General features: G+C 52.3%; 2 protein-coding genes across 2 annotated transcripts; both read left to right on the forward strand.

Moving 5' to 3' along the window:
• The first annotated feature begins 8,131 nt into the window (after positions 1–8,131).
• CD93 (CD93 molecule) lies at positions 8,132–11,990 on the forward strand. Its single transcript, XM_066316651.1, has one exon. It carries the CDS (start codon positions 8,349–8,351, stop codon positions 10,131–10,133), a length of 1,785 nt encoding a protein of 594 aa, XP_066172748.1. The 5' UTR covers positions 8,132–8,348; the 3' UTR covers positions 10,134–11,990.
• Positions 11,991–14,758: 2,768 nt separating this feature from the next.
• THBD (thrombomodulin) lies at positions 14,759–18,338 on the forward strand. Its single transcript, XM_066316652.1, has one exon. The coding sequence runs from the start codon at positions 14,868–14,870 to the stop codon at positions 16,518–16,520; it is 1,653 nt and encodes a 550-aa protein (XP_066172749.1). The 5' UTR covers positions 14,759–14,867; the 3' UTR covers positions 16,521–18,338.
• Positions 18,339–18,644: the final 306 nt, after the last annotated feature.

Consider the following 18,644-nt stretch of genomic DNA (forward strand, 5'->3'; position numbering starts at 1 on the left):
GAACCCCGTCCCAACACCAGAGGGACTGAGAGCACATTTGGGATTGAATCCCAGCCATTTCCCAGCTTCTCAGCTCTCTCCCAGCTTGGTGACTCCAAATATCCTGGGGTCAGGGGCAGGGATTGATTCCCACATAAATCACCAGCACGGAGCAAAGGCCATCCCATCCCAGGAAAACCTGAGATCCCGACAATGCTGGAAAAAGGGTGGGATTTACTTCTTCTCTGAGCCCAAGCAAGGAATAAAAACCTTGTTTGACTTTTCCCAGGAACTGTAGAGCTTGTTTTGTTTTCACCCTTTCCCCAACTTCCCAATGCCCTAACACTTGATTTGTCCTGGCTCCCCTTTTGGGATCCCATTTTTCCAAGACCTCCATCAGTTTTCCAGTGGAGTCAATAGGAGATTATTCCTCAATCCCATAAAAAGTAGGGAAGCACCTCCAGATCCCCCCAGCAGCCCCCGGATGAGGAGCCAGCAGCTCCTGCCTTCCTCCCATTGAATTCCCAAGTAGCCCCATTTCCTTGGATAAATAGGAGGGGGAAGAGGGAAAAGAGTTAAACCAGAAAAAAGCAAAGGGAAAAAAATTAAGAGCAACACGGAAAAGGAAAAGCAGCTTGGAATTGCTCTGGAAATCCCACCAGGCTTTGCTCAGGACTGGGACTCATTTCCATGAAAAAAAGGGATTTTGTGTTTTTCCCAATCCAAACCAGGGAACTGATGCACCAACATCTGGGAACAGCAGAGGGCTTTTCTTTCCTCCTGTTTTCCATGGATTTTCAATCCATCTGTTCACACAAATTGTGGGAACCAAGATCAAACCTGCCTGGGCTTGAAGAGGATGAAATGGGAATTCTTTGTGAATTCTGTTATTCCAGCAGCTCCCAGCAGGAGGTGGGACGCTTCTGATCCTGCCACAGGGATTCTCCCATGGGAATTCCAAGCTCATGCATCCTGGTGGGTGCTGAGGTTCAGCCTTGGAGATGAAACAGGGATCCCAGCTTGGAATTTAGGGAAGCACCTTATAGCGATTGGGTTCAAACCACTCAAATTCTTTGTTCCTGGATTCTCCCAAGGATCTGGAAGGGAAGGAACCAGTCTGGGATACCTGTCCCGGGAGCCACATAAGTCCCATCCCAGTTTTTCCTCCAAAATTCCAACTTTGGAATGTGCCAACAGCATTTTTTAGATTTAGTTGCCTTGGTGTTCGAAGGGCAGGGATGGGGCAGTTTTCCAAGGATTTCTCCACATCCAAAGGGGCTGGAATCTCGGGATCTTCAAGGCAAAACCCAAAGTATCAGCAGTTTCAGAGGAGTATTTCCTTCTTTTGGCCCAAGTAGGAACAGGAATTTTATTCCCACTTCAATCCGGTTAAACTGAACACACAGGAAGATGGAAAAGAAGGATCCTGGGATTTTTAGGGATTTGGGAAGTGGATCAGAGTGGGACTTGGCACTGCAGGACAGGGGATCCCCAAGAATTCCTGGCACTGGGGTCTGCATCATCCCACATCCCAAGTGGGCAAACAGCAGCATCCAAGACTTGAATCCCATGGAATGCAAGCTAAAAACAGGGAATGGTATTCCAATCCATGTGCTGAGCTTGGAATGCAACTTTTGGAGTGAAAACAGAGCTTTCCCAGATCCAGGATGTCAGAAATGAAGCCTGGCCGAGTTTTTCCTACTTTAAGTGGGACTTCCAGCTGAACGTTGGGCCTTGTGAAACAAATCCATCAAAAAGTGGGAATGGGCTCCCTCTTCTCTTTTGCTCCTCTTGGCATTGTGTTTATACTTGGATATGGGATGAGGTTTCTATGGAATAATGTTCCCTAAGGGTAATTCCCTGTTGATGCTGGGTTCAGCTGGATTTGAATGGGAATAAAGTTCTGGCAGCACTTCCCAGCTGGCTCCCCGCACATCCTGAGCTCCCTGGGAAAACCTGGAGCAGCTCTGTGCAAAAAGATGGATACATGACCAAATCCCACTTCCCTGCCTGTGGAATTGCTCTCAATCCAAAGCATCTGATTCCTTGTGGAAGCACATCCCAGCAGTAATGAAATCCAAAAAATTCCTTCCCAATTTGCAGAGGAATGGGAAAAAAAGGGGGAAAAAATATAGAACTGAGAATCCCATGCTATTCCTGGTTGGAAAAGATACCCAGAGTCAGCATCCAGTGGGCAAACAAAGCAAGCTGGGATAATCTTTCAATTTAGCAATAAAAATTCCAGTGGGAATATCCCATTTTTCTCAGCTCCCAGCCACACACTCCATCAGCAGAAAGGAAACCAGATGATTTTCCCCTCAGTATTCCCCTCCTATCCCTGGAATCACAGAGTCTGTTCCTCCTCCTCCTCCTCTCCAAGGAGGAAGATTTGCAAGATGGAACTGAAAAACCTGGAAAAGAGCCCAGTATGGGAAGCAGGAATGATGACGCTGCCGGCGGGAGCAATCTGGGGGGCATTGCTGGGATCAGCTCCCGCCGGGAATGACTTCAATGTTTTCACGTGCTTCGAGCCACTTTCCTGCCAATTTTTTTTTTTTTTTTTAAAGGAATATTTGAACTTTCAGCTCCTCTTCCTTCTGAATTTTGAGATCTCCCCTTGGATGGGGAGAGGGGCTGGAGTGGCTACATCCCGACGTGAGGGGCTCTGGATTTCCCAGTGGATGCCAATATTTATAATTCTCCTTTTTTAAATGGAATTAGTTCTGCAACGTGATCCAGCAAAGGGATCCCATGTTCCAAACGGGATCACCTCTGGGGAGGAGATTCTGGGAAGATCAGGAGAACAATAATCCCTGGCTGGATTGAGTTGGGAGTGACTTTAAAATCCATCTCGTTCCAACCCCCTTGGAAAACAAGGAATTCATTATCTTACTTCCACTGCAGGTTGGATTTCCCCCTTTGTGGAGCCACATCCCTGATTTTTTGGGATGTCTTCATTTCTCTCTCTCTCTCTCTGCCATGATCCTGGAAAAGCTGGGTGGAGGAGGAGCCGCTCATCCCTTTGGAGAATCCCACCCTGCTTTTCCTTCCAGTTGTTGCCGCCCTGCCCGGGCAACACCCGGCACTTCCCGAGCTTTGGGAGTATTTCCAGCCCTGCCTTTCCCTTCACATTCCAGAGCCACCTCCTTCCCAAGGTTCTGCACATCAGCAGGAAAAGCGATTCGGCGCAGCTGGGCTGGGGCAGCGTTAAAAAAACGGGAGGAAAATGGGAAAACAGGGAACAATCCAGCTGGGGGTGTTGTAAACTCTGGAATTGTGCCAGGGCTGAGTCATTCCCGACCCTCCCAGCCCCTCCGGCCGGGAATGACATTTGGGAATGGCAGCAAATCCCGATTGGCCCAGCGCAAGGTGGAGCTGGAGCAGCCGGAGAGAGCCCAGATTCCCTCCCTGGTTTTTGCTGCTTGCGGGAATTTGGGAAGGACTTGGAAGTCTGGATTGTGCCACAAATGTGGGAGTTCCAACAGGAGAGGGAGGGAAAACAGGCAGGGAATTCTGTGGGATGAGCAAATCAATATTTGATAACAGAGCCCAGTGCTTCCCTGCCTCTGCTCCAGAGGGGGGAAAAAAAAAAAATGGATCTACGGACACACCTTCCTTGATCCATGTGTGGGATGTTCTAAACATCCCAAAGAAAAATGGGATTCCCTAAGTCCTCCATCCCGGATCCCAGCACCTTTTCCAGACCTGCCTGTCCCCATTCCTAGAATCACAAGGCTGGGTATTAAACTGCTTCCTTTGGGATTCTCCCTCTGGATCCCCTTATTCTGATTTTAGGTGGAAATTGGGAATTCTGTTCCCCACAGCTCCTGTAGGCAAGGAAAACCTATTTTCCATGGGAAAAAAAAGTGTGAGCCACAGGAGGAAATAAAGAAGGGATCAACTCCTCCTTCCTTGCTTCTTTCCTGTGGTAATTCCATGTTTAATCAGGCAGCATCTGCCTCTGGATACACTTTTTTTTTTTAAATTGTTATTATTATTATTATTATTATTATTATTATTATTATTATTATTAGTCCACCAGAAACCCGATCCTGACACCAAACAGGATAAGCTAAAGGTGGGAATGCCCAGCAGAAAATCCTAATTTATGCAAAAAAAGCTCCTAAATATTCTAAAGATGTCCCCTCTTGCCTCCAGCTTCCCACAAGGAACAGGCACACAAATCTCAGCAAAAGCCACACAGGAATTCCCTATCCTTTGGGAAATCTCCATTTACTTTGTATTTTGGGGTGAAAATTTTCCCAGTTTTTCTTTCTTTAGGCAATCCCTACTTGGGGAGGTGAGTTGGAATTCCCTCAGGAACAGAAGGAGCTGCCAAATTCTCTGATGGCTCATTCCTGGATGACCAGGAAATTTGGGAATAAGAGGGAATTTTGCAGAGCTGCAGCATTTCCCCCACTGCAGCTGCTCCGAGCTCCAAACCCCAGCGCAGCCCCTCCAGATGGGTTGGATTGTCTGGAGAAATCCTGGAGTTTGTTTGTGTGTGCACTCTCCAGGTATGCTGGTGGCATTCCAACACTAATATCCCCAACCTCTTGTTGGAATGAAAGGCAGGGAATCTGGGTTGGGATTTAATGCCCGTCCTCTCCTTCACCTTTCCCCCTGCTGTTCCAGAACTCTCTCAGAAATAATCCCTTGGAGAATATCCCAGTGGGAGGAGGGATCCATCCCCATGGAAGCCTCTGATTTAATTCCTGTTTTTCCTAAATCGGCTTCATCTGGAGGAGAGGTTGTTGCTGCCCCACATTCCCACCCTGGATCACCCAGCACAATCCAGTCAGCAATTCCAAGGCTCCAAACACATGGAAAAATTGAAGAATAATAAAAAATCTCTTAGGTAACAAAGGAAGAGGGAAACATCCCTTGGAGTGAGGATTTTATCCAGGATGATTGTCCTGTTCACACTGGGATCTGAGGAGCTTTCCCTTCTTGGATGGAAGGCTTCCAGAGCCATGATTCCAAATTTTCCAGCTGCTATCCAGACTGCAGCTGTGCCTCAGTCCTTTCCTCACTTCCATGAGAAAAGTGTTTGGGAAGAGCTTCCCTCTTCTATCACAAAGCAACTTGGAAGCATGGATCTTCCGGGGACCAGTGGGATTTCTCCTCCGTGAAATCCCTGTGACCATTTCCAAATGGAAATGGAATTCCTGGCTCTAAACCCAAAGTAGGCTGGAAAAACAGGACAAAACTCAGGGATCATGTCCTCACTTGACATCCAGCAAAATCCTTGGAGCTGCTCAAAACACCTGGAGCAGCTCCCTCCCACCTGGCAGAGACCCCATGGAGCTCCTGGAATTTTGCCTTGGATTTTATCTGAAGAGATGCAGAATTCCCGGATTTGCTCCAGTGTTGTTTTGAACATTCCCCCTCCTCCAGCTTTAGCCTGGAAGTTGCTCCAATGTCGGAAAAATGTGGACAAGAAAAGTGGATAAAGGGAGGGAAGGATGGAAAATGCCAGCCTGGAATCTGGACTCCAAGGAACAAATTCCCTGCCTCCATGAAAAGGAGAGAGATGCCTGGAAGGAATGGGATATTTGGGATGGGAACTGCTCTTTCCTAATTTCCATCTAGGTGGGTGTTCAGCCACTCCATGAAAAATATCATGGAATGGTTTCAGTTGAAAGGGATCTTAATGCCTCATCTCATTCCATGGGCAGGGACAACTCCCACTATCCCAGGGTGCTCCAAGTTGGCCTTGGGCACTTCCAGGCAGCCACAGCTTCTCTGGGAATCTGTGCCAGGGCCTCCCCACCCTCCCAGGGAAGGATTTATTACCATGACTCCATCTAAGCCTGCTCCCTGGCAGTGGGAAGCCTTCTCCTGTCACTCCATCCCTTGGGAATAATGTCTCCCTGTTTTCCTCCTTGGCTCCTTCAGCTCCTGGAATGCCACAATTGGATCATCCTGAAGCTTGTCTTTGCCATGCTGAGCAATCCCAGTTCTCCCAGTTCTTCCTCCTAGCAGAGCTGCTCTATCCCTCTGATTATCCTGGTGCCTCCTCTGGATTTGTTCCAACAGCTCCACGTCCTTCCTGTGCTGGGAGCCAGACCTGGATGCAGAATTCCAGGGGGGATCTCCCTGGAGCAGCAGAGAGGGGATGTGAAAATGTAAACAAAGCAATTCCTTTTCCTGGCACTTGGAATTCTGTTCCCATTAATTCCTGCTCCTCTACGTTGCCCAAATTCCCAAAATTTCACGTAACAGGAGCTCCCCCATTCCAAGAGCCTTCCCAGAACTTCCCAACCTCGGCTCCGGGTCCTTGAGATGTCTCCAGAGGGAGCCGAGTTCCTCCAATTCTTTTCCCGCACAGATGTCCCCCTCTCCAGCTCCATTGTCCCTCATCCCAGTCCTGGGATTTGCCGCTGCTAACATGACACATTCCATGTCCTTTTCCTTCTTTAACCTCAGAGCAACATTTTTTTAACCAATTCCTTAATTTTCAGCAATTCCCGATTTTTTTTATTGGCTTTAATGAATCGTATTGGATATTCCCTTCAGCAGAAATTCCTCTCTCCAGGAGATCCCTGGGATTGAATTCCTATGGAAAACGGGGGCTTATGGATGTGTTCAGCTAAGAGGGGTTGGGGAAGGAAATCCTTTTAAAGTTCGGAGCCAGGACTTCGATTTTCAATGGGAACATCCAAGAAAATTTAAGGAGTGTGGAACATTCAATTAAAATCAATGCAGCAATAAAAATTCCCCAAAATATACCTACATAAGCTTGGAACATGGAGATCTTCCTAAAAGTGATGGGAGGCAGCTTTCCTATACATGAAACTTGGAAACAGGGATAGCCCAATATTTTTGTTTGTTTTTCATAAAATAAAGCCACTGGAAAAGGCTTTTAGCTTTATTTTTGCAAGTATTCCATGAAAATTCCATTAATATTTTGAACAAAAAGTTCTTTCCTGGGACAGGATTCCTGATTGAACATCCTGCACATCCTAATAAAGAACATTCTCACCAATTCCTTGATTATCCTAGAGTGACTTTTAATATTTAAATTATATTTAAATATTTGGGGATATTCCCCAGTTTGGGACTATCCAGAGGCGCTGTAGTTAAAAAATCCCAGATTTTGTCCAGGAAAACTTGGTTGGATAAAAAAAAAAACCCAGGTTGGGCTGTGGAAAGAAATTCTTGGTTGGAAAATTGTGAGATCAACTGGGCAAACATTTTTGTCCTACAATGCTCCAGTTTCGGAGCATTGGCTGTGGATCCCTGAACCTTCATTCCGATGGGAGATTCCAGAAGATATCCCAGCAGTCAAGGCTTTCCCAGGAATGCTGTGCAATAATCCATAGTTTTTATTGGGATTTTTTTTGGCAGCTTTTTTTTATTTAGGAGGGAAGTGAAGGAACAGATTCCTGGTTTTCATTTCTCTGTTTGATCACGGCCATTCCCTCAAGAATTCCAAACCCACCTAACCCAAGAAATCCTGGAATGGGCAGTGGATCCATGGCTGTGCCAAGCAGGAAAAGATTCCCAGGGTTAAATCCTGAACCTGCTGCTGCCAGAGGGAAGCTCTAGGAGAAATCCTGGGAATGTAGGGAGGGAAATGGAATCAGCCCTGTTGTTACCATGGAGCATCCCAGCATCAAGGTCTAGAACAACTCGTTTCAGTGGAATTGTCCCTGCCCTGCTCATGGATGAGTTTTTCCAGCCCAGACCATGGAATTCCAAACCTGGAATTCCATGAGGAATCCTCATCCACGGAATGCCGCGACAGCGCTGCTCAGGATGGCACCAGAGCCCAGTCGAGCTTGGCTCCATCCTGATATTCCCAGGACCTTCCCACGATCTAGCTCCTATTTCAGGGCTCTTCCATCTATTTAAAGAAGAGGAAAAATGTGCTGAAATCTTCGCGCATGCGCGGGAGAGGCTGCGCCGAATATTCCTTCTTTTTTAGAGGCTGATATCCACAGATCCCACGACTTTTTAGCCGGGATGTTTTCCTTCCCGTTTTAGCAACACGTGCCTGAAAAAAACTCCCGGCTCCTATTAGGGCTTGGAAAGCTCAGCTGCTGCCGGAGGGAATAAATCAAATTCTTGGAGCGAAAAAAAAAAAAAAAAAAGTAAAAAAGGCAGGAACACCACCACAAAAAAAAAAAAAAAAAAAAAAAAAAAAAAAGCAGGAACGCGTCGTGTTTTTTTCCCCGAAACTTTAGGATGGGAGCGAGGAGCCGGCGGGAAAGGGAAGCCAGGGAGCCCAACGAGGCTCCACGCTACAGGAAGCCGCGGCCTCCGGTGATAAATAGGAAAGCCGGGAGCACAGGATGTGTTTCGGGAGAGCTCGGCGGGACACCGGGATGTGACTCCGCTGGTAATTTGTCCATTTGTCCTACGGGATGGCCACGCTCCGGCCGCTCCTGCTGCTGCTGCTGCTGGCCCGGGGATGCGGAGGGGAGGATGCGGAGGTGCTGTGCGCCGACAGCGCCTGCTACACCCTGCACCGGACTGAGAGCAGCTGGAAAAGCGCCCAGGAGCGCTGCTGGAAAAACGGCGGCAACCTGGCGGCGGTGGGCAGCGCCAGCGAGGCCGCACGGCTGCGGGAGCTGCTGGCCACCGCCCGCTGGACCGAGCCGGCCTGGCTGGGGCTGGCCCTGCCCAAGGGCCAGTGCGTGCAGCCGCAGGAGCCGCTGCGAGGCTTCTCCTGGGTGGCCGGAGGGGAGCCGGGCAACTTCTCGGACTGGACATCCGAGCCGGCCGTCACCTGCCTGAGCGCCCGCTGCGTCGCCCTGAGGCCACCCGGCCCGCACGGCCCCGGCGGCTGGCTGGACCGGACCTGCCGCAGCCCGCTGCCGGCTTTCCTCTGCAAGTTCAGCTTCCAGGGAATGTGCGGGCTCCTGCCGCTGGCCGGCCGCGGCACGGTCGCCTACCAAACCCCGTTCGGGGTGCGCAGCGCCCACCTGGCCGCCGCTCCCCTCGGGACGCTGGCCGAGGTGGAGTGCGACAGCGGCCGGCACTCGCCGCTCGCCGTCTGCAAAGTGCCGCTGGCCGGGGGCGGCTTCGCCTGGCACCCGCCGGGTCCCCTGTGCCCGGTCACCTGCGGCCACCGCAACGGCGGCTGCCAGCAGCGCTGCCTGGACGGGCCCGGCCAGTCCCCGCGCTGCGCCTGCCACCCCGGCTACGTGCTGGCCGCCGACATGGCTTCCTGCCTTCCCGAGGATTCCTGCCATCCCAATCCCTGCCAGGGGTCCTGCCGGACGCTGCCCGGGGGCTTCGAGTGCGGCTGCGAGCCTGGGTACGCCCTGGCAGCCGACGGCCGCGGATGCTCGGATGTGGACGAGTGCGAGTCGGGGCCGTGCCAGCACCAGTGCCGCAACATTCCCGGCGGCTTCCAGTGCCACTGCCGGCCCGGCTACCGCCCCGCGGGGCCCGCTGGCCGCCGCTGCGAGGACGTGGACGAGTGTGCCCATCCCCACTCGTGCCCGCAGCTCTGCATCAACATTCCCGGCTCCTTTCGCTGCGCCTGCCGGCCCGGCTTCCAGCGGCAGCCGGGAGGAGATTCCTGCCTGGATGTGGACGAATGCCTGCGGGATCCGTGTCCCGGCGCCTGCCGCAACTTCCTCGGTGGCTACGAGTGCCTGTGCCCACCGGGCTTCCTCTGGGACGGGGATGGGCATGGCTGCAGCCCCAGAGAGGCGATCCCGAACGCTATCCCAGAAAGCTCCAGCAGCATCCCACAGATCTCCAGCAGCATCCCACAGAGCTCCGGCATCACCCCACAGAGCTCCGGCATCACCCCACAGAGCTCCGGCATCATCCCACAAAGCTCCAGCAGCATCCCACAAAGCTCCAGCAGCATCCCACAGCTCCAGAGCGTCCCCCAGACCTCCGGCATCCCACGCACCACGCGCATCCCATGGACCACGAGCATCCCGCGCACTCTGGGGATGCCCACCGCGGGACTGGGAGCCGGCTCGGACGAGCACAGCGCCGACGGCCCGCGGCTGTTGCTCTATTACATCGTGGGCAGCCTGGTGGCCATCCTGCTCCTGCTGGCGTTCGCCCTGGCGCTCGTGGCTTGCAGGAAAAGGGCGGCCAAGAAGGAGAAGCCGCCGGCCAAAACCGCGGCCGATAATTATTGCTGGGTGCCCGAGCAGCCCGAGGGCCGCGGGGAGCGCAGGTAGGACGGGGTTAGAAATCCCAATAAAAGGCTGTGGGGGGATGCTTTGTGCCCAAAGTGAGCTCCTCTGGCTGTTCCGGTGGGATTTGCAGTCCTGCTGCTCCAAGGGTTAACGGGAGGGGGGAGGGAGTGGGGTGGAATTTGTCTCCTCAGCTCTGCTCCAAAAGGCAAATTCGGAATGATTAGATCGTGTCCCTAAAGGGAAACTGCTCACTTGCAATTCTCGTGCAGCCACTTGTGCACTGCTTCCCCTGCTCATGGTTGCATTCCAGCCTTGGATTTGCCTCGTTCTCATGGAAAAGGGTTTGACATTGGGATGGAAAAGGGTTAGAAGTTGGGATGTGCCTTAGCAGGCTCCCAGGCACAACCAGGGTGGGGTTTAAGGGTTATTTTGGGGGTTTTATGAAAAATCAGTCTCCTGAAACCAGGGAAAACTGTTGAGCATGGAGCCAAGGAATGGCATAAAGGTAGGAAAAGCTGTGTTTGGAATAACCACCTCCTCATTTCCAGAGTATCCTGCTTAAATCTGCTTCTAAATAGAGAAAACAATGCTCTCCTTCCCATCAGCCACATGGGATGCTGGGCTTTTCCTGTTGGATAGTTTTTTCTGGGGGAAGGATCCTTCCCGACTCCAAGCTGAGCGTGTTTTCCCTCTTTCCCTTTGTAAGGAACACGGTGGAATTGGAATATCTGCTGATTATTCTGTGTAAAACTCATAACTCCCCAAAAACTCTCTGGGCCAAGTTGCTCCCCAGGTACTTCCCAAAATTCCTTGAGACTCTCCTAGCCTTTTCAGTGGAAGTTCTCCCCAAAATCCTGAGGGGCACATCCATCAGCACCTCCTCCATGGTTTATCCATGTTCTGGAGGGCTGGAAAAGATCAGCCATAGGATTTGAAGGTTCCAGCAGCTTCCTGAAGTTTCTGTTGGAATTATTTTGTCTCTGGAGCTAAATTGCTCCAGGAATGGGAATGGAACACAAAGGAGCTTGCAGTGGGCAGGAAGCTGCATCCTGTCATTCCATGTGCTGAGGAAAACCCTTTCCTGCTTTTTTCTAGTCTTGGGGCTCCATTGTGAGCTGCAAACAGGAAAATAGAGCTGATAGGAATGTTTTCCATGTGCTGCCTGTGTTGGGAGAAAGGGGGGCAATGCAGCAGCAGGATTCTTGGAAATTCTGCCGAACATTCCCAAATCCCAAGCCAGAAGAGCACTGGGAATAGCTGGATCAATGAATTAATTGATTATCCCATGCAATTATGCTGGCTTGGGATCTGTGGAAAGTGATAGCCTGTGGGTGTTTTGTTTTGTTTTGTTTTGTGGGATATAAGGCTATAAAAAACGAATAGGAAAGATGAGGGTGGAATCAGAGCTGGGAAAAACCTGATGTTTATTCCCAAAAAGATCACAATCCCAATTTCTCTTACAACCTCCGTGCATTCCAGTGGGGAGTGATGGTGGATCTAGGGGAAGATCTAGGAATTTGTGCCAGGGTTTAGATTGGATTTTCCCTAATGGAGTATTTCCTGCTGTAGCATCCTCCCACCTGGTGCAATTCCACCTGGATCCAACCTCATGTCTCTCATTTCTCCTATCACATTTTGTGGCCTCCCTAGGCAGTTATCCAGGGACTGGTGAATCCCACAAATCAGAGCAGGACAATTTGGTGCCCTGTCTTTCACAGGAGACGGGATGTTCATCTTGCTCCTTGGAAATTTTTTTGTCGTGGATGAGTGTTTTGTTTTCCCAGAATGAAACTCTTGGATTTACAGGATAAAGTTATCCCAACAGCTCTCTCTGGATGAAATACCAAGGAACAAAATGTGTTTGTAGTGGGTTTTAATAAAGACATTCCTAAAAATCAATGGTCTGGTGCTCCTAATCCTTGTGTTTTTAGTGGGTTTTAATAAAGACATTCCTAAAAATCAATGGTCTGGTGCTCCTAATCCTTATGTTTCTCATGGCAGGTGGGTCATTATCCCAAATTCTTTCCTGGAGTTTATCCCATCATCTCAGCCTTTCCCAGGATTTGTGGTCCTGGGCAGGGGCCATTCCCTTCATTCCCATCATGGGGTGGCATTGGGATGGGCTGTGTTGAATCCCAAAAGCCACAGGGAAGGCCTTAAATCCACCAAAAAAGGTCCCAAACCCTTTAAAAAGGTCCCAAAGCCACAAGCAAAGCCCTAAATCCATGAACAGTGTCCAAAACCCATGAGCAAGGCCCTAAACCCAGGAGGAAGGGCCCACATCCCTGAGCAAAATCCTAATCCCATGACCAAATTATTAAAACCATGAGGAAAGCCCACAGGGAAGGACCTCAACCCACGGGCAAGGTTCTAAGCCATGACCAAGTTCCTAAAACCATGAGCAAGGCCCCAGTCCCGTGACCATATTCTCAATCCTACAGCCAAGGTCCTGATTCCATGGCCAAGGTCCAAATCCCACAACCAAGGTTCCAGTTCCATGACCAAGGCCCTAATCCCATGACCAAGGTCCCAAATCCATGAGCAATCCTATTGATTTCAGCACCACTCTGCAGAAGGGCTTTTTTTGGGATCAAATAATAGGATCAACCCCTTAAATCATATTATCCCATGATATATCATATTATTTTACATTCCGTTGCTTTCCATTCCCTCATGGACAACTGCCAGCATTCCAACAGAGCAACCTCATCCCAAAACCCTGCAAAGAAGCCAAAAATTCCCCCGTGTTGACACAAACTCCCGGATCCAGGGGTCAGGCCAAGTATTCCAAGTGCCCACTCCGAGCAGGGTGACAGGGACAGTCGGGATGAGTCAGAGCCAGAGGGAAAGCATGATTAATGGGATTGGGGAAGAGGAAAAGCAGCCTATCAGCAGGAAGGGCAGTGCTGGCACCCTGACTCAGCCTAAAGAGCCGTGGGATAAAAGGGAATTATGAGACCGTGATTAATCCCGTTCCTCCCACCCCATCCCGATTATTTTTTAGGGACAAACATTGTAAGTGGGGCAAGGCCAGCAGAGCAGGATTATTGTTTGGGAAGGCTCTGTTTTTTCCTGGAAAAAACCTTGATAAGGAATTTTTTATCTGGGTTTGCAGCTACTGAAAAAAGAAAATAACAGCCAGAGCAGAAATTTGTTGGAGTTTTTTTTTTTTTTTTTTTTCCTTCTCCACCACATTCAGTTTTCCTTCTTTTCCTATGGTTTGCTGGGATGATTTCTCCCTTTGCTTGGTGGTTTTCTCTGGGGAGAAAAAAAAAAAAAAAAAAAAAAAAAAGCAGAAGTAAAAAGAGATGTGAAAGAAGAATTGGAAATAATAAAATGAAAATTGTGGGAACAACAGGTGTTCCTAAAGCCAGGAAAGATCAGAGTTTTCCAGCTCTCCAGGAGATTTCTGGGTATGATCCTGCTTGGATAAATTCTTTGTTCCAAACTCCCCCATGGCTTTCTCCTTGAGGTTCATCCCTGCTGCTGGAATTAAATCCCATAGGCATTTCTTTTCCATTTTTGTGGCAGATCTGAAATGTCCAATGGGATAAAATAAGAGTTAATTTACTATTATCATTATTATTATTCCCAACTTCCCTTTTCCCCACAGCCTCACGGCATTTATGAGAAGCACCCAGGGTTGTGAGAGGACAAAACAAACCCCAAAGGTTTAAGAAAGGACAAACAAAGTTCAATAAAGTTCAATCAAGTTTAATAAAGTTTAATAAAGAAGCTTCCTTGCCATGATCCGAGGAAACTGGGATTTGCTGCTCGTCATAAAGTCTAATTGCAGTGCCCGAGGCTGTTGGATTTCCATGAAAAAACAGTCTCACATCCTCTTTTTGTGGAGTGGAGAAGCTCGGGATATTTACATTGCATTTTTAGGTTGCTCCTGGCTCTGTTCTGGCATCACAGAGGGTTCCCCCAAGGATAAACTGATGGAATGGGATACCCATTTGGAGGTGTCAAAGGGGAATAAGGGAGAGGGGGAAAAGGATCGTCATAATAAGAATGCTTACTACTATTGCTACTACTACTACTACCAAATAGTAGAACTATATAAATTATATACAACTATAGGTAGGAATATATAATCATGTGTTAGTTATTTATTAAAGAAGTTTTCCCAAATCAAGCCTAAACCGTTTCCCTTCATCCCGTTCATTATTCCCTGGGAGCAGATCCTGATCCCACCTGGCTTCACTCTCCCGTCAGGGATTTTGGACAGGGAAAACGTCCCCCGTGGAGGCTCCTTTTCCCCAGGCTGAGCCCCTTTCCCAGCTCCCTCCTGGTGCTCCAGCCCCTTCCCGGCTGCATTCCCATCTCTTCAACCTCTCCTCTTTCCATGCTGGATCCGGAGCTGGACGCAGGATTTGAGCTGTGAGCTCCGCAGTGCCAGCAGAGTGGCAGCAACTGCGTGACATGGCAAAGGGACGAAGATCCCAGAGGGGTGACGATTCCCGCCGGCGCTGCTCTCACCCACCCCGAGAGAAAATCCCGCTGCTGCTTCCCCCGTTTTGCCAAGCCTCACCCTGTTTTCCCGGCGCGCCCCCATCCCTCCCGCGGGACGCGCCGGCCGCCGCCGCCCCCCGCGCTCCCGGACGGGCCCCGCCGGGGCGGAGCCGCCGAGAGGATGCGGGAGGGGACCGGGGCCGCGGGGCGGGGGCAGCTCCCGGCCGAGATTCACCGCCGAAGTCACTCCCGGCCTCGCGGGCGCTTCCTTCCCCCGCCGGGGCCGCTCTATAAAAGGGGGCGGCCCGGGAGGAGCGGCCCATGCTCAGCTCGGGGAGCCGCCGGCCGCCCCGTCCGCGGGCCATGCGGCCGCTGCTGTTGCTGCTCGGGACGGTGGCGCTGGTACAGCCGCGGGACCCGTCCCCCGCGGGCGCGCAGTGCCTGGAGCACGAGTGTTTCGCCGTGTTCTGGGCGTCCCGGCCCTTCTCCGGCGCCAGCGAGGGCTGCGAGCGGGGCGGGGGGCACCTCATGACCGTGCGCTCCACCGTGGCCGAGGAGGCGATCGCGCTGCTGCTGCAGAACCGCGAGGGGCGGCTCTGGCTCGGGCTCTCGCTGCCGCCCTCCTTCCCCTGCACCGACCCCAGCCGGCGGCTCCGCGGCTTCCGCTGGGTCACCGGCGACCGCAGCACCGATTACACCAACTGGGCGCCGTCGGGGCAGCGCTGCGGCGAGCGCTGCGTGACCGTGTCCCGGGAGCTGCGCTGGGAGGAGCGGCGCTGCGAGGAGGCGGCCGACGGCTTCCTCTGCCAGTACAGCTACGGCAGCAGCTGTCCCCGCCTGGCCGCCCCTCGCGGCGTCCCCGTCACCTACGCCACCCCCTTCGGCGCCCACGGAGCGGAGTTCCTGGCGCTGCCTCCTCGCAGCGTGGCGTTCATCCCTGACCTCGGGCTGACCCTGCGCTGCGAGGATGGGGACGGCCCGGGGCCGCGCTGGGGCCGCGACACCCCGGGAGCGTGGCCCTGCGAGCTGGCGGGCGGTGGCTGCGCGGGGACTTGCGGGGAGAAGAGCGGGCGGCCGTCCTGCTCTTGCCCCGAGGGCTCCGTGCTGGGCCCGGACGGGCGCGGCTGCCGCTCGCCCTGCGAGGGGGCACAGTGCCAGCATCACTGCGTGGTCTCCGACAGCTCCTTCGTGTGCATGTGCGCCGTCGGGTACCAGCTGGCGGCCGACGGCATCAGCTGCGAGGACGTCGACGACTGCGCCAGCGAGCCCGGCCCGTGCGAGCAGAAGTGCGTGAATACCAAGGGTGGCTTCCAGTGCGACTGTCACAGCGGCTACAGAATGGTGGACGGGCACTGCCAGCGCCTGCCGCCCTGCTGGGAGACGCCGTGCCAACAGCGCTGCGAGGAGCTGCCCGACGGCTACCGCTGCGGCTGCTACCCCGGCTACGCCGTGGACCCGCGGGATGCCACCCGCTGCCACCTGTACTGCAACGCCACCGAGTGCCCGGCCGTGTGCGACGCCGCCGGGGCCTGCGACTGTCCCCTTGGCTTCCTGCTGGACGGCGACGAGCTGTGCGTGGACATAGATGAGTGCGACAGCGGTCACTGCGAGTTCAACTGCACCAACACCCCCGGCGGCTTCCAGTGCCACTGTCCCCAGGGTTTCCACCTCCACGGCGTCGACTGCCTCCCCATCCGGGACGGGGATGGCGAAGAAGAGTTCTCGGGGGATTTCGAGCCCTTCCCGCCCACGCCCGTCCCCAGCCGGCCCCCGCCGAAAGCGGAGAAGCTGCACCCCGGGGTGCTGGTGGGCATCGCTGGCGGTGCCCTCCTGAGCTGCCTGGCCCTGCTGGCTCTGGGATTCCACCTGGCCAGGAAGCACTGCCGCTCCCACGGCTCCATGGATTACAAGTACAGCGGCCCCCAGGAGAAGGAGCTGGGACTCCAGCCCGTTCCCTCGGCACAGAAGCCGTAGGGACGGCGGGCAGGACGGACATTTGGAAGCCGAACTGGGTGACATTTATCCCCTACCTCCCGCTCCCCGGCTGGAATATTTGAATGATCATTCGGGAAAAGCTGTGATCGCCCCGCTCCCAGAAATACTCGCTGCTTTCCCAGCCGGGTCTTGGAATGCTGGGGCCGGGGAGCGGGGACAGCAGAACACTCAGAGGCTGCTCCGCTCCCGCTGCGTTCCTGCTTCCTTAGCGTTCGGCTTTCCTTTCCCCGACCCGGCGGTCGGGAAAACTGCAAGGAAAAACCCAGGAGGGACGGCTCCGTGTGGAAGTGACTCTAAATCCATGAGATGAGAGCACGGGGTAACCAAGGCGGGGACTTCGGAAGGACACCTCGACCCCAATCCCCCTCCCCTGGGCTGGACGCTTTTCCCGAGCTGGGAGGCTCTTGCTTTACTTTCGGATGGGGTTGGTTTGTTTTAAGCTGAGGGAAGGAGGAGCAAAGATGTTTGTGGGAGGCACTTGTCACCTTAGGCCACTGGTGACAACAGGGACCCGGCTCGGTGTCACTAAGGTGGGACTCAGACTCTTGATTCCCATTCCCTCTCGTTATTTTTTGCGGGATGTGGAGGTTTAACAGGGACACGAAGGCTGCTGGGGTGGGTTTTGTAAGAAAGGTTTTCGGTGCTGCAGAGCCACATCCAACTCCTTCCATGACTTTCCGGTGGTGTTGTCTTAAATTGTTGGATTTGGAGTGTTTTTATCACCCCTCCCGGCCACAGGGGTTTCCCCTGTTTCCTCTAATCCCAAGGCAAAATGTTCCCACGGGGCGGGATCCAGCATGTCGCTCATTCCCAGCCACGGACTAGGGGGGAATTCTGGAGAAGGGTCTGGTTTTCCAGCTCCATCCTTCCCTGGGGAACCAGAGGAGGTCCTGCTCTGACTGCCTTTGGAGTGAGAACATCGGACCGGGGCACTGGCAGCTCTGTGCCAATGACATATTGTCCCGGAGCAGCGGAAGTCTCGCAATCCTGGGATCAGAGCCGGGCGGTTCTGTTGCCTTACATTCCCCCTTCCCACTCTATGAACTTTGCAGCATGCAGCATCCTCCCGGAATGCAAACCCTCCGCTGCAAATTCCCAAGAAAATCAAAACAGTGGCATGGTAGGAATTGTAGTTTTCCTAAAAGGTCATTATCCCGAAGGCTGGATAACTGAGGGTCGTGTCCATGGATTCCTTGGAATGGATTAAAGTGAAACTGTATGGAGTGAGGGCTGTAAATCTGCGGATGTGCCAGGTTTATTTTAGGACAGTTTGCCTGCAGTGGGAAGGAGGGAGCTGTTGTGATTATCCATAATTATCCATGATTATCCAGAAAAGAGATATCAAAATATAAAGGTGTCACTTGGGAAAATGTCCAAGGAAAAGGAAGGGAAAGAAAGGATAAGGTTTGAGAGTGGAAAGGCCTTGCTAAAATGCATCATCCCGTCTGCAGGATCTGCTGCCCATGGATCTTTCCTCATTATCCTGCTCAAAACTCAGCTTGTTCCTGGCTGGATCCGAGGCATTGGCACCACACCCCCAAAATCTTCTCCTCCCCCCTTATCTCGAATTCACACTGCGGAGTTTTATCTTATCACAAATTCCTTCCTAACGGTATAAGAGTCCTGAATTTTGGACACTCCCTGGTTTATCCTCTCTCTCCCCGCCCCTCCCGTCCCCACCCCCCAGGGCCTGTTTGTAAATCCTTATTTATTTATTGGAATTTTACCCTGTATGATGGAATTGTCTCGTGGAGATCCTGTGTGGACACCAATAAAGATTTGCCGCTCTGATTTAGAGGAACTGCTCAGGGAATGTTCTTTCTCCCCTTCCCAAAAATTCCTCCAGAAACCTAGGGAAACCCTGGAGCATTCAGGGCAGCGCTGGGATGAAAACGTTCCCAGCTAGTTACTTCTCCAGTGGGATTAAAGTAGAAGGAATGAGCCATAAATAATGGGCAACACTGATACCATTCCAAGGACAGGGCTAAACCCCAAACAAGCTGGAAGTGGCTTATTCCACCTCCATGTGCTGTTCCTCACCCCGGGCTTCCAAGCTCATGAAAGTTTGGTACTCCTGCTTTTTTTTTTTTTTTTTTTTTTTTT

Source organism: Sylvia atricapilla, chromosome 3 (genome assembly GCF_009819655.1).
Source record: "Sylvia atricapilla isolate bSylAtr1 chromosome 3, bSylAtr1.pri, whole genome shotgun sequence".
NCBI classification, from domain to species: domain Eukaryota; kingdom Metazoa; phylum Chordata; class Aves; order Passeriformes; family Sylviidae; genus Sylvia; species Sylvia atricapilla.